Consider the following 14,406-nt stretch of genomic DNA (forward strand, 5'->3'; position numbering starts at 1 on the left):
CACAGTGGTGGACCCAAAGCAAAACACTATTCTGACAGCCAGGGAACAATATGGCACCCACACTGTCACTGGTATCTGGAATGTTTCTGCAGAGGAGTGGAACCCCAGCAGTAGCTATTCATGTGGAATCAGGCAAGCAGGACATGTGTTTAGGAATGGGACCCAATCCTCTCGGTGTTTTGGTTTTAGTTAAGTACAATATCTGGAAGTATATTGTGGTAAAGTATGTGGTCATACTTTTCCCCCCCAGAAGGCCTATTTTAGGTCAGTTGGTAGGTCAATTATCAGTGGCCTGTTCATTCCCATGCCTAGTTTCAATGAACTGTCATTCAGGTCACATTACATTCAAAAGCCGGTGTTTGACTTCAAAATCCACATTTTATTCCTTTTAATATCTGTTAACAGTATCTACCATTGTAAACATGTGCTGTTTTTAATATTTATGCAGAATACAGAACAATCAAATCTGATTCATTGGAATTATTGTGATATGATAGAACATCCAAAAATAATAGAACTTTACACTCGCCTATAGATTCCCCACTCTTTATACAGCTATGATTATTGGTTTCAATATTATGTCTAAAATATGTTCCAAAATAAAGTACCTTTTTCATCAAGAAAACAGGAAATACTGAAACTACATAACAAACACAATATATTTAACTACAACTGGGTTTTTTCCCCACTAAATAAATATTTTGTGCATTCAATAATAATACTAATAAGCAAAAATCCACTTTACACATATCCTGCAAATCATTTCTACCTGTGTTATCATGTCAGCAATATACAAGACCTACTATTTGGCAATGTTGGAGTTAGTAAGATAATGCATTCCAGAAAAGCAAATGTGTGCCCATTAAACAGAAACTTACTCAAGGAAATATGAAACAGTTTCATTTTGATTTCCAACTGTTTGAAACTGGAAAAGCCCTTTGCTTATTATAATGACGTTTTCTCCTCAGAAGTGTTTGCCTGGCACTGGCAATATCATTTGAGGGGCGGTTTGGGGAAATGCTCTGTTTTGCTTCGTATATATTCAGTAGTGGTGTCTCTTTACAGAATCTGCAATCACAGGTTGGAAGCGCCTGTACAAAGAGAGGTAGAGAGTGTGGTGGAGGGTGAGAAGGGTTGGATTAAAGGATTTGAAATAGCTGTTGACTTGTTGATTTTGATATTTACAACAATGACTGTTATTTTATCGCCGTTGTCTGTTTTGATTCAAACCATATATAGAGCAAACATTAGGTCAGCATTTACAATAATTGCAAAGTAAACATTTTACAATACATCTTGACTATATTCGTCAGCTCACAAATACAATATATTTACTACCTGAAAGCAATGAGGTGCAAGAAGAGGATTATATATTTGTATTCATGAGTTTGCATATGAAGTCAGTAGATTCCAACATTTATTAGTAGAAAGGTGCAGAGCATACAAAGTATGAAAACAGATTGTCTTTTCAAGTTGTCCCTAACGAAAACCTTTCTCCTGGTCAACCTCGCCTTGAAAACAAACGGGAAAGTAGATAAGTTAAAGCAGGTCAGGTAGGCAGCAAAGTGGAGACCGAAGTTAAAAGCTAATTTACTGATCTATTTTACATCTCCAACTCATCATCTCACACAATGGACAAGTTATATGGAGGGATGTCAAATCAATCGTTTTTTCCAGACTATGCAGCCCGGAGGAAGGTGAGGTGTGTGACAAGTCAATCAGTCGCCCAGCCTTCTTCTTCAACACGGTCATCATTTCTCTAGTCATATCACGCAAGTCTCTGCAAGACTCTACAGCACAACGGCATTAGCTGCTGAATCCACCAGTAGGAGTTCTTGAATGCTTGTAACTTGTGTCTTTGGAACCTGTCACTCACTGACACTGGGCGGTCTTACTGCCAGACTCCACCCCCACGACATACCCATTGCTGATGCTCTTAGGACTCGGGGGCGTGGCCAACACCTGAGCCGTCTCACTTTTCGCCACGGTGTCCACAGACGAACAGCTCCTCTGGGGTATCCTGGGTCGTACCAACGCCGTTTTGGGGATAACCGAATTTTGCCGAAGCCCGTCTGGCTTGAGGGGGGGCCTGGTGGGTGGTGGGCACCCGGGGGCTGCCCCCTTGGGCAGAGGGGAGGTGGGCGGGGCCGGTTTGGGGCTGCGTGGCAGGAGGGAGCATGGTACGGACTGGTTCTGGGAGCCCAGGACCTCCCCGTCCTCCTGGGTCCCCTCGGTGGTGTCCTTGGCCTGGCTGGCCTCTCCCTGGGAGTCCGGGGGGGCGTCCTGCTGCATGCTGCTCTGCCTGGAGGTCTTGTCGGAGCCCGGGATGTCGCAGCTGTCGGTACGCCGCCGGGAGCTTTCGTGCATGCGGCTGGTGGCCACCACGGCTTTCATGGCAGCCTGGGGGAGATACACACACACACGCACATACGAACACACACATACACACACGGCACGGACACGCGCGCATGCACGTACATACACACGTACATACAGGCCACGTACGCAGGCACATACACACACAGCACGCACACACAAACATACACACACCGCACACACACTCGTGTTATTTTCACAGCTGTGTACTGGCCTAATGCCATTTTTATGTGATCATAAGAGATGAGTGGCAAGCACCTGTTCAGAGAAAAGATAAAGGAGCAGCCAATTTATTGAGGCAAATACATAATTAAAGTATGAGGAATAATTTGAAGTACACTGAAACATGCACATACATATGCATGTCTAGAAGGAAAAGCACAACACACAATCATATTAACTATTATTGCCTGTCGGTGCCTATACTTGTCAAGTTTTCATTTCATATCATGTGATGCAACCCTATTAGATTAACATCTACTACACCCATAAAAATATTGTGTATTTCGACATGTAATTAGATCTTGTAATAGTCAAAGTGGAGGCTCTCCCTCGCCCCCCCCCCCCCCCCCCCACCTTGAGTTTCCGCCGGGCGTTGAACTCCTGAAGCTTCCTCTGTGTGGTGTCCATGTGTGAGAAGCGGGCCGCCTTGCCCAGCACCCACGGGTGCTGCAGGGCCTCCTGAACGCTGAGGCGTTTGTGAGGGTCCTGCACTATCAGCTTACTGACCTGGTGACACACAGGGTGGAAATACAGGTTTGAAAATGTTAAGCCTTGGAGAAAGGGCTCATTGACTAAAGATGTACGTGTTGTAGATGCTTTTCACCTGTATTTATTTTTATTAATATGTATAGGGGCCGATATCTAGAATAGATAAAGGAAAGAACTGCTAATCCTAGCCTTCAAAGTATATATAATATAGTTGTATAATCATTATGAAATCAGAATTTTCTTAAAGAAATGTTCTAATATCAACTTGTATAACATTTAATGTTATATAAGCAAAAAATAGCTGTCAGATCAAAGCCTGTATTTGAAGTGAAGACATGGCCGACCTACCAAATCCTTTGCGTTGAGAGAGACGTCATCCCACCAGGGGGAGACAAACTCATAATCACAGTTGAGGATGCGACTGTACATGTACTGGTCTCCCCTTGGGTCAAAGAAAGGCTCAAACCCACAGAGCCTGAGAGAGAGAGAGAAAGAGAGAGAGAGAGAGAGAGAGAGAGAGAGAGAGAGAGAGAGAGAGAGAGAGAGAGAGAGAGAGAGAGAGAGAGAGAGAGAGAGAGAGAGAGAGAGGGGAAAGTGGGAAAGTGACAGAGATTAGATTTGTCTTCCCAGTTGATTTTTTAAAATACTCACATCTACTTTCTACTAAAAGGTACTGGAAGCTTCTGATAAGAAACCGCAGACTTCAGATCAGGCAATGAGAAACAGAAATCAATGCATCCGGAGAATCAGGAGAAAGGGGAAATCTACGATGGGATCAGATCATGTTTGATAATGTTTGCGGTGAGAAGAGAAGCTCAGTGTGTTCCCAGCACATCCTGCAACAAGCTTGCCCATGGTGAGGACAGTACGTCCAGATCTTGGGACAGGTTTCCGAGTGTTTTGTCGCACTCACAGTATGTAGAGGATGACTCCCACAGACCACATGTCCACTTCGGGACCGTAGGCATTGCCTCGGAGAATCTCAGGAGCTGAGAGAGATGGAGAGCAGGCTGTCAGTTCCCACACAGACAGATGAGAGCTCCGCTGACTCACGCAGCGCACCCCACTATCCAAACACGCATGATGTAAGAGTAGCAAACCGACTTGAAAAATATGCAGCTCAAACAACCGACAAAAAGTCAAGGACTTTTCTTTTCCAGAGATAGGTGCTGTTGTATAACACTAGGGTAACTGCAGTGCAGCTGCTAAAGCACTGCTGCCTCTACAACACATTTCTCCAATTCAAATCTTTCAGTTGGGAACTCACCACAGTAACCAGGAGTGCCACACACTGTCTTCATGGTGACTTGCTCATCAATTATTTTGGACAAGCCAAAGTCAGCTGGAAAGAAAACCGAGATTTCATTAGGAAACTTGGATAAAATCGCTACCTTCCCACCACTTTTTCCAAGTGGTGGGAAGGTAGACTTGTTACATTGCCACAACATGTTAAAATTCCCTCAGGTTATAGGCTTTGAACTTTCTGTTCTAATCAATCACAATTCATGTTTTGAATTGAGGTTACATGAATGAGAATGACTACACAATTGAACGACATTACAGAATGACTAATGTGATAAAAGCATTGCTCAAGGAGGTATCTAACAGGATGAGGTTTACCAATCTTGAGGGGTGCATCCAATGACAGGTCAGCATAGAGGAGGTTCTCTGGTTTGAGATCACGGTGCACCACTCCATTCTCATGTAAGTACTGTCACCAAAACACAGAACAATGACACAAACACAGTCAGTGGAAAGCGGGCCGCTGCCATTTATATTTAGGTCACTTTGACCTAAAGACCCTGATGGTATCACTTACAGAAGATGACACACACAAATGGAGGCCGACTCAGCGCAGCACTTTGAACAACGATTTTCCTGTTAAGAACAACTATCTTCCTGTTAAGAACGATTTATTTCTTGTCTCTCACATGGACCTGGAGCTGCCCTTATTGGAGTCTTTTTTGTCAAACTCAACAGCAAAACTAAAAGGCTGTCAACCGCTCCTCTATCCAACAATAATAGTTATGCCTATATTTAAGATATAAGTCAATTTCACCAGGTTACTAAACTCTAACCATTTGACTGTAGGTGTGTGTGTGTGTGTAAGGAACTATTTGGAACAGAATTCCTTAAAAAATCAAGTGTCTAAATGTCCTTAGTGACTCAATACATTTTGAAAAACATCCATCCATCCATTTTGAAAACACTCCAGAATGTAACTGTCTGTGTAAGAACCCAGAAAGGTGTTGAGTGTGTGCTGCAGACGTGTAAACAGGATGACTGATCCGAGCAGGCGTCAACCCCTGCAGAGCAGAGCGGGCACAAGATGGAGCCCGCTGAAGGAGCTAAAGAAGGAAGTGAATTACTGAGGGACCTGAGGGATTTGACTCAATCAGGGCACTGGCAGGATTAATTGAAACTGTAAATGAGCATCCCCATAATCCAAAATAGGACCCAACAGATGGGTTAATTCGAACAGCTCACAAGATCTCCCACTGCTCTGTCGCAAGACGACAAAGAAGTCCTCTCTCTGTCACTCGAGAGAGTTTGCTTTCTAACTTGATTTGGTTTCTGCTTCCTGGTCATTGGGGTCTAGCATGTTTATCATTTCCTGATGTGTTCTGGGTTTGGTGCACAGAAATCCAATTATAACATTCTAATGGTCTCTAGACATGCCTAAAGGATATGTTATTAATCAGACAGAAAATGCAATTGAGCACCGATTTTCCTCCTGACTAGGGCAAAGTCCACGGACCATATTGTGGATTCTATAGCCAGATAGCCTACGTTAACATACCAGATTCTGTGTACTGCTCATCGGGGCATTGATTAACAGAATCTGATGTATTTATTCAGGACCGGAGGACTGCCTGGAGGTGCCCGGGAGGAGGCTGATCCACCTCTGCTCCAATGGCCATTTCACAACCCACCACAACCCGAGAGGAACCATCACAATATTTGCCCGGTTTCCAGGGCGACCCTCTCTAAGTCCAACCTCTGTCCTCCTGCTCACCCACGCACCAGTAGGGGGGCACTCTCGTCATTACCGGGCACTTCCCCTGGCCGCACACGGACAACGGACACAGGGAAACTCATTTTGGCAAATTAGCAAGCGATGCTTCAGCGAGAAAGCTCCGTGGTTAAGCCCCAGGTCTCCCATTAGCCGCCATCCATGCTAAGTGGCCGGCTTGACTGCTATTAGCACTAATGGAAAAATATTCACTGCCCGCATGCCTCCTATTGATGGTCCCCCCAAGCAAACCTTTTGAACCTATCTCTCCTGAGATTCTCTGGCGGTCTGTCTGGCAGTGCTAGGGGCCGTTAATCACAGAATCATCCTCCATTAAGGAGAGGTCTGCCGGTTCACTGTATCTGGTCCGGGAGCCTAAAGTACGCCTGCCATGACTCATTGCTGAGTCGAGCCGTGTTAATTGCGTTTGTGCTCAGAGGGTCTGGGCAGATGTGGCTTTTTAACAAGATGATACACACAGGAAAAAAAGGCGAGCAGGTCCTCGGAATACAGTGTGCAGGAGATTGAGAGAGAGAGAGAGAGAGAGAGAGAGAGAGAGAGAGAGAGAGAGAGAGAGAGAGAGGAGTTTTAACCTCGATCTTGATGATTTATTTCCCAGGCCCTAAGGATGAATCACACCGACTACACTTTCGGTATACACGTGGGAGGATTTGTGGAAGGCGCTGGGCTCTGCTCCAGGATTGATTTACAGTATCTATAGGAAGGATTGTGTTTGCAATCAAATTCTGTGCGTCGTATGTAAACAGTTGGAGCACACCTTCTCTGTGTGCTTTATTGCTGTGATGAAATGTGAACTTCAAACGCAGGTGGTCACAAAATTCTGAATCCCAGCACATTTACATTTACATTTAGTCATTTAGCAGACGCTCTTATCCAGAGCGACTTACAGTAAGTACAGGGACATTCCCCCCGAGGCAAGTAGGGTGAAGTGCCTTGCCCAAGGACACAGTGTCATTTTGCACAGCCAGGATTTGAACCGGCAACCTTCTAATTACTAGCCTGATTCCCTAACCGCTCAGCCACCTGACTCCCCAGCAGGCTTCGTTCTCAATGAAATCCAAGTATGGGCTAGGATATGTGATAGGATACAGTACCAGTCAAAAGTTTGGACACATTTTCCCATGGGAAAATGGTGCATGCAGGTTGGAGTTTATTTACGAATCCTATGTTGTAAGTTATATACAGAATGTCGGGAACATAATTAGACGCTCGGTTCTAGAGATACATAAAAACGAAGAAATAGCATCAAGTGTTAACCTGCTCACCTATCCACAAGCACCTGAACAAGCATCTACTGTCTCAAATTAAATCCGCTCCGTCTTGCTTTGCACCACACATCATCACAGGCACTAACACTCAGTCGAGAATTTTAAAATAACAAACATGGATTAAAGTCCTCCAGTGTTAAGCATGCTTTGGAAACCAATGCGCACATATGGCGGCCACAGCAGTAGGTTTATTGTCACACAGGAACGCTCTTGTCAGAGCTGTTACGTAACTGGCAGCCCACATATCTGCTGTCGGCTGCGTCTCTTGGTCAGAAGATTAAAAGCGGGGGGGGGGGGATTGTGATGGCTCTCTGAGAGGATTATTTCACACTTGTAGCTCATCAAACACACATACACGCACACACGCACAGATACACGCACACACGCGCAGATACACGCACACACGCACAGATACACGCGCACACGCGCAGATACACTCACACACGCGCAGATACACGCACACACGCGCAGATATAAGCACACACGCACAGATACATGCACAGATACATGCACAGATACACGCACAGATACATGCACAGATACACGCACACACACACAGATACACGCACAGATACATGCACAGATACACGCACACATGCACAGATACACGCAGATACACACGTCCGCCTTTCCTCCAGCATGGACTGATGACATCTGACCCACATCTACCACTCAGAGAAACATGCTGCTATCCTGTGTGTTTGTGTGTGTGTGTGTGTGTGTATGTGTGTGTATGTTTGTGTCCAGCCAAGTCTCAGGCTATGCCCTGGGATTACAATACATTTGTATTTCAAAATAAAGGCTCTGACACTAATCTTCTGGTTGACATTCACTTGCCATTGCTATGCTAACTCCCAAAAATGATGTTTAGTGGCATTTTCTATTTGATCATTTTCTATTTTTACACTTGGATATCATTCAACTTAAAACTCTGTTCTACATTGCCAAGGGGAGATTGGGCATCTACACAGTGGTTACACACACATGCCTTCTGCAAAAATCAAATCTCAAGCATTAAACTTTGCTGTAGGGGTGATTATGTTAATCTGAAAAACTATGGAATGCTTGTAGAAAACACGCAAAATTCCATGAAATAATCGTGAACAGACAGTCAAACGTTCTGTGGCATTTCGATCCCCTAAATACAATCGGAAGAGCACATATGACAGTAGTAAACTGTGTTATTTTTAAGATTACCAAACAAGGGCAGCTTAGCCAACATGCAGACCACGCTCTCCAAATGGGGCCATGGTGTATATGTTCAGTTTGCCAGCTTCTCAGTGGTATTGTGGCTAAAGTGGTGTTTTTCCGGAATAGTTTCTAGAACCTGCCCAGTTCAAGTGCGGTGAGGTATGGTAAGCTCTCGTTGGGCAAACTAGTGGGTTCGAAAATGCGACAGTGATGCCTGGTGGATGGCCAGCCACAGTAAAAGATCCCCCACACCCACAAGCCCACAGCGTAATGTCTCCACACAAAAGACTTCATCCAAAATGTCAAGGCAACTGGCTGAAGGCTATTGGCCAGCAGTCCCTCGAGGTCATTATCTTACCGCCACTGCCTCCAGTATCTGCTTGATGACGTGGGCTGCGTCTCTCTCACTGTAGTAGCCCCTCTCCACAATCCTGTCAGAACAGAACCAAAGAAACACAGTCACAAGCTTGAACGGTGGTTAGTCACCTATTTACCTGACTAACCATACACCTCTTCGAATCCGAGCCCTGTGGTTTTGGATTGTTAACTAGGTTTCCAAAATACTGCACACACATTTCATTGATTGGTCCATCTGGGAAACAGTTTGCTACACTTTGGAAAGTCTTCGGACTAACCAAAAATGTAATTCACATTTCCAAACGGTGTTTCAGCACTCAAAGTAAATTCCGGCAATGTACGACCACAATGAGCACCAGTGACTCAGAGCTCGCTGCGTGGAAGGGCAACATTTACAAGAGCTCCACAGATAGGCTGGAGTTTGCGTTGTAGTCCACCACAGATCTCGTGTCTGTCTCCTGGCAACAGCCGTGGGGGTCATTCCAAATTTCATTTTCTGTTCCCTTTGCACTCTGCATCTCAATAACATCTGGGTCGTAAATTGCCGCTAATGATGAAGAGGGGAAATGGAACTGTGAGATTGTGGAAGGGAAATGGCTTCCACCTTTGCCCAGTACGGCTGAAAGCAATTTTGTCATGGATGTGGGAGTTGAAGTATGGTCGGGTAGGGTTTGGTATGCGTGTGAGGGTGTATTTTGTGTTGTTGAGGACCTGTCGAAGAGTTCTCCTCCGGTAACCAGTTCCAAGATGAGAGCAATATCTGTCTCCGTCTCAAAGATCTCCTTTAATCTGATCTGGGAGACACAACACACAGAGGAACGTTATGACTAGGCTGGCGTCATCGATTTACACAAAATTCACATTCAGTTTTTCCGTGTTTATGAGGAATGTGCACTTCTGTTGTGTTTACACGGCACTAGTAATAACACTGTGTAACTAACGTGTGAACACTTACAATATTGGGATGAGAAAGACGCAACAAAACTCCAATTTCAGTCCGTACAATTTTCTTGTCAATCTGCAATGGAGGAGGAAAATAAGCTCTACGGATGTTGTTTTGATGGGGTTGGAACAGATGACTGTAAAATTGCAGATACTCACAGTCTTCTTCAGGACCTTAACAGCATACGGCTTCTGAGACTGCTTCTCCTCACAGCGGAAAACCACAGATGTTGCCCCTCTGAGGAAACACAAACAGGATTTTGATATGTATGAAAGGCGGTATTGCATTGACAATGTACAAAATTGTCCTTATAATAATTATTTGTTCGTTTAACATTGACAAAGAGGATTACATGATTTTTATTATCTATACTACATCCATTTACTTCATGTATCATAATGACATTTAAATACACAAAAACACTTGAAACCTTTTAGATTACCAACTGCTTATTCTAACTCTACTTCATGTACTAGATAAAGTGGGTCATAAGTAGGCTGTAATGTGCAGCCAATAAAGAGTCACTATTAAGAACCATTAGATAGCCTTATGATAAGTTCTCATCAATAAAAGGAATGGAACCTCCAAGGAGGACATTATTGGTGAACTAAAGCTATTCAGAGCACTGACACCATTACAATGGGGCAGAGTAAGCAGAGCACTAAATCCAGGCTGAAAACCATGAATAATCTGATACGTGACAGGTCTGTCTCGTGTCATCCCTGCTTTTAAATCTACTATGAAATCTGTGTGTGAGGCCCTGGACAAATGTACAGTATATCTTCATTACTGTGACCTGCTTGTCCACACAGGCACTGGCTGTTTGTGAGTGAGTTGCCTATAGGAGAGCTCAAGAGCTACAGCGTTTGCGGAATCTGCATTGTTACGCAATCTCCTTCTCCTGGTCACATCTGAAGAACTGACTGGTTGCTCATTGGTTAACAGTACACCTTTATCAGAAGTGAAATCATGGCTATGCACCTGTGGTTGGTACTGTATAATACTGTTGGAGATAGAGGTGTACTTAAAATGTGCTATGAGTTACTGGTTGTTTCAGATACTCCTGTAAAGTTATCAATCCTTACATCAGTAGTCGCCCATTATCAATACATAATGTATTCACAAAAGGCATATCTGGTATTGTGTTGTGGCTGCTAATTGACACTTAACACTGTCAGACAGTCCATGCCATTCTAGAATTAGGTAGACAGAGTCTGCCCTGGGGGTTCCATTCATTAAAGCCTCTATGGTTGGAATCTACATTTTCTGAAGAGGGCTATTTAGAACCAACTATCCATGTGGAACCCTCTAGAAAAATAGGTTCCAGATCAAAGGTGTTCGGGTCAGTTAGGACCCTTTCCTATTCAAAATTGTTTTTGTATACAGTATAGTATGAAAATGGTTGTCTCTGATCTGAGAATGGTTTTAAAGTTTCTCAAATGGTTCTCCTAACTTTTACTCTGAGAGAATATCCCTCCTGACCCAAATATGGTTTTAATCATTTTGGTGTATGGGTTCAAATGTACTAACTGGAAACGTTCATACTGAGTTGCCTCTTTGGCATTAGTTACGCAAGTGACGTTTCCCTGAAGCAAACGTTCCACTCAGATTTGTAGCCTGTCCTGTGTTGGTTATGAATCACTCCATCTCCACCTGTCCTAATGCAATCTATCAATCCCACAGCTCCATGTTTTACCCTCGTGACTGTATATCTCCTAGACAACCAGGACACCTCTCCTTTAACAAAAAAAAAAACATAGACCTGGGAGCCCAGGGAAACTAACTGCATGCTAGCTGTTACAGCCTTCCGAACCATCCTCTTGTTTACTCTGTCTGTGCCGCAGTGATTTTAACGTCAATCACAGATTAGGATTACGTGCTAAAAGTCTGATTCTGAGAGCACGGCAGTTGTAATTCAGCACTTTACTGCTAATTCTCCCAAACATTGGCCCTACATTAGAGACATCGCCAGATTTGTCCTATTAAGCAGGATGTTTGGGAGGAGGCTTATTTTTCCACTTACATCTCAGACCACTGGGAACAGTGCACCTCCTTCGATTCACACGTCAAATTAAACGAGAGAAAGAAGTGGGGAGCACGTCGAAAGCGTTTTAAAAGTGAGAAATGAAGACCTGGTGGGGCATAGAATAATGCTTAGTGTGAAATGAGGTGTTTGATATTGTGTTGAGTAAAAAAAAAATCAACGGCTTGGATCAGAAGAGTGCAACAGGAAATGTTATGAAACCTTACTAATACCAACACAAGCTGAATAGTGTACACTGGCTTTATAATATCAATTTCATTTATTCCATTTCAAAAAATAGTTCTTATAAGGGTTAAACATCATGTAGCAGAAGAAAAACAGTTATTTAGTTTTTATCACCCTTTGTGGTATCATTTTACATAATAGTTCATGTTGCCTTTTTGTTTTTTTTATAAAAATATTTACGGGCCAGTTTTCTGGATGAGCCCTTCTGGCTTACACTAGCCAGATGACGTGTTGTTATGTTTGCCAGAATCATCAGATTATGCACTTATTCACAAGCGGTATGAACGGTTGAACTGGACTTTCGTTATAACCCCAAGTAGTGAGAGGTCAGGGGTCATACATTGTAGTCCATGGTGGGAAACTTGGGAGGACAGACCACAATAGCTGCTGGCTGCAGCCCAGTCTCCACTCATCAACAAATAGTCTAAATATGAGAAAAACATAGACTTGTGTAACGTGCAATGAACGAGTGTTATTGCATTGCATGTTTATGAGTTAGACTACATCTCTTTACCTACAGTAGGCTACTTGCTCCTTACCTTCCTAACTCTGAGCCCATGGTATAGAATTCCTCCACGGTGACATCTCGTCTCGAGCCGTCCACCCAATATTCCACAAGGCTGGCACCAGAACGTGAAGTGGGCATGTTGGCCCCTCTCTCGCACTTTCTGTCACACACACTTGCGCGAGAGAATTCCCGAGAAGCGTAAACCCTCGACTTTCCCTCTTTTTAAGATTGAAACGTAATGCCCAGATTAAGTAAATCGAGGAGAATGCATAATCTTGTTCAGCAATGCCCCATGCCACTGTGCGCAATCGTGATAAGTCTTTGGTTTGTTCAGTCAATATCTACAAATTGGCTGCGCTTGGTTTGTGGCAGAATTTGTTATAAATTCTGCTGTTTTTGTTACCCTCAAAGCGCCCGTCGGTGGACATATGAAAGCAGATGGCTCAGCCAGACCTGGGAATTCTAAAATAAATCATTTAAAAACCAACCAATTATGTTTGGGCTTTTTTTTAAATATATATATATATTACTTGTCCATGCATGAATCCATTTGGGAAATCTGAAAATATATTTCACTTGAAGTTTATTAGGCTATATCCAAAATTGTCGCAGTTTCCATGGGGCCTCGTTGTATCAGGTGACAAGTCCTCAAGTCTCCGCTTTGATTTTCAGCATCAGAAACATAGGTATTAACAATAACCGGCGTGGAAACAATATTTGTACTCGATAATGTAAAAAACTAAGCATCTCAGACTATTCGATTATAGCTGTTTGGTGTCGGGAAGGCGAACGCTCCATGGTCCGAAATACAAGCGTTCACGATACGAATCCAAATAAAGATCGATCGGTTACCAGTGTTTATTGTTCCAAAGGGCAGCAAATAAGATAACAGGCTATCAGCTCACAAAAGGAACGACTACTGACGTTAACGTTCATCCAAGGCTCCGTAAGAATATCTGTAGTTTATTCGCTCCATCCTCGGCCTTGGTGGGTATAAGGCTGGGATTTGGTGGTTAGGGTGGTGTATTGGTGTTGCTGGGGGAGGGGGGGCGGCAAGGGATATCTGTAATCTCAGTTCCACGCCCACAGATTCCTTCCAATCCGTCGCATTCAGAAACAACAATCTAAACTGCAATTGGAAGTCAAGCACTCAATCTAAACCTTGTAACGCATATACAATACAATCCCGTTCGGACGGCTTCGATTCCGGTGCAGCCTACATTCATAATAAGGGTCTGCCCGGAAAATCCCCCACTGCTTTCGACGGAAGACAACATCTGTCAGTCTCTTGCTCGTGGTGTGTTTGTTTTGGTTTCTCGGTCGCAGAGCATCAGGAAATCACCTCACCATGTGTGAGGAAGACGAGCCTTATGAGCGATAATCGAATATAGCCTCCATCAACTACAGACATTTGCTTCCGCCTTCCCCCCACCTGAATCAGCACCCTGGACAGCTACCCATAAAAAAAATAAGGGCAGTGTAATAGCAACGTGTGCCTTTAAATTTCATTTGCTTTCTGTTGCAACATATCCTAGGTATGTCATAGTTTTGTATGTAGACACTAATTTGATCATTTACAACACTAAATTGATACCTAAAACGTCCCATCAAAAAAGCATAAAAATCTGGGTGAACAGATCATGTATAACATTGAACAATACGATACAGTAGTCACTAAACCTGTTTCATGATTTTGAGAAGTTGAAATGTAATGCTAAAATACACCTTAACAGCAGCAATGTAGTGCTA

General features: G+C 43.6%; 1 protein-coding gene across 1 annotated transcript; it reads right to left on the bottom strand.

The window, feature by feature from the left end:
- Positions 1–358: 358 nt before the first annotated feature.
- si:ch73-60h1.1 (calcium/calmodulin-dependent protein kinase type IV) lies at positions 359–14,094 on the bottom strand. Its single transcript, XM_062450839.1, has 11 exons — positions 12,689–14,094; positions 10,039–10,117; positions 9,893–9,955; positions 9,649–9,731; positions 8,939–9,011; positions 4,708–4,798; positions 4,355–4,429; positions 4,001–4,076; positions 3,436–3,562; positions 2,953–3,105; positions 359–2,400 (listed from the first exon to the last, which is right to left on the bottom strand). The coding sequence occupies exons 1-11, from the start codon at positions 12,793–12,795 to the stop codon at positions 1,873–1,875; spliced, it is 1,455 nt and encodes a 484-aa protein (XP_062306823.1). The 5' UTR covers positions 12,796–14,094; the 3' UTR covers positions 359–1,872.
- Positions 14,095–14,406: the final 312 nt, after the last annotated feature.

Source organism: Osmerus eperlanus, chromosome 24, assembly GCF_963692335.1.
Source record: "Osmerus eperlanus chromosome 24, fOsmEpe2.1, whole genome shotgun sequence".
Classification (NCBI taxonomy): Eukaryota; Metazoa; Chordata; class Actinopteri; order Osmeriformes; family Osmeridae; genus Osmerus; species Osmerus eperlanus.

Coding starts and splice junctions, on each gene's coding strand:
- si:ch73-60h1.1 (XM_062450839.1), bottom strand. CDS start 12,795: ATGCCCACTTCACGTTCTGGTGCCAGCCTTGTGGAATATTGGGTGGAC. Junction 9,956..10,038: donor TTAAGGTCCTGAAGAAGACT/GTGAGTATCTGC, acceptor CCTCCATTGCAG/ATTGACAAGAAAATTGTACG. Junction 2,401..2,952: donor ACGCCCGGCGGAAACTCAAG/GTGGGGGGGGGG, acceptor TATCTCCCCCAG/GCTGCCATGAAAGCCGTGGT.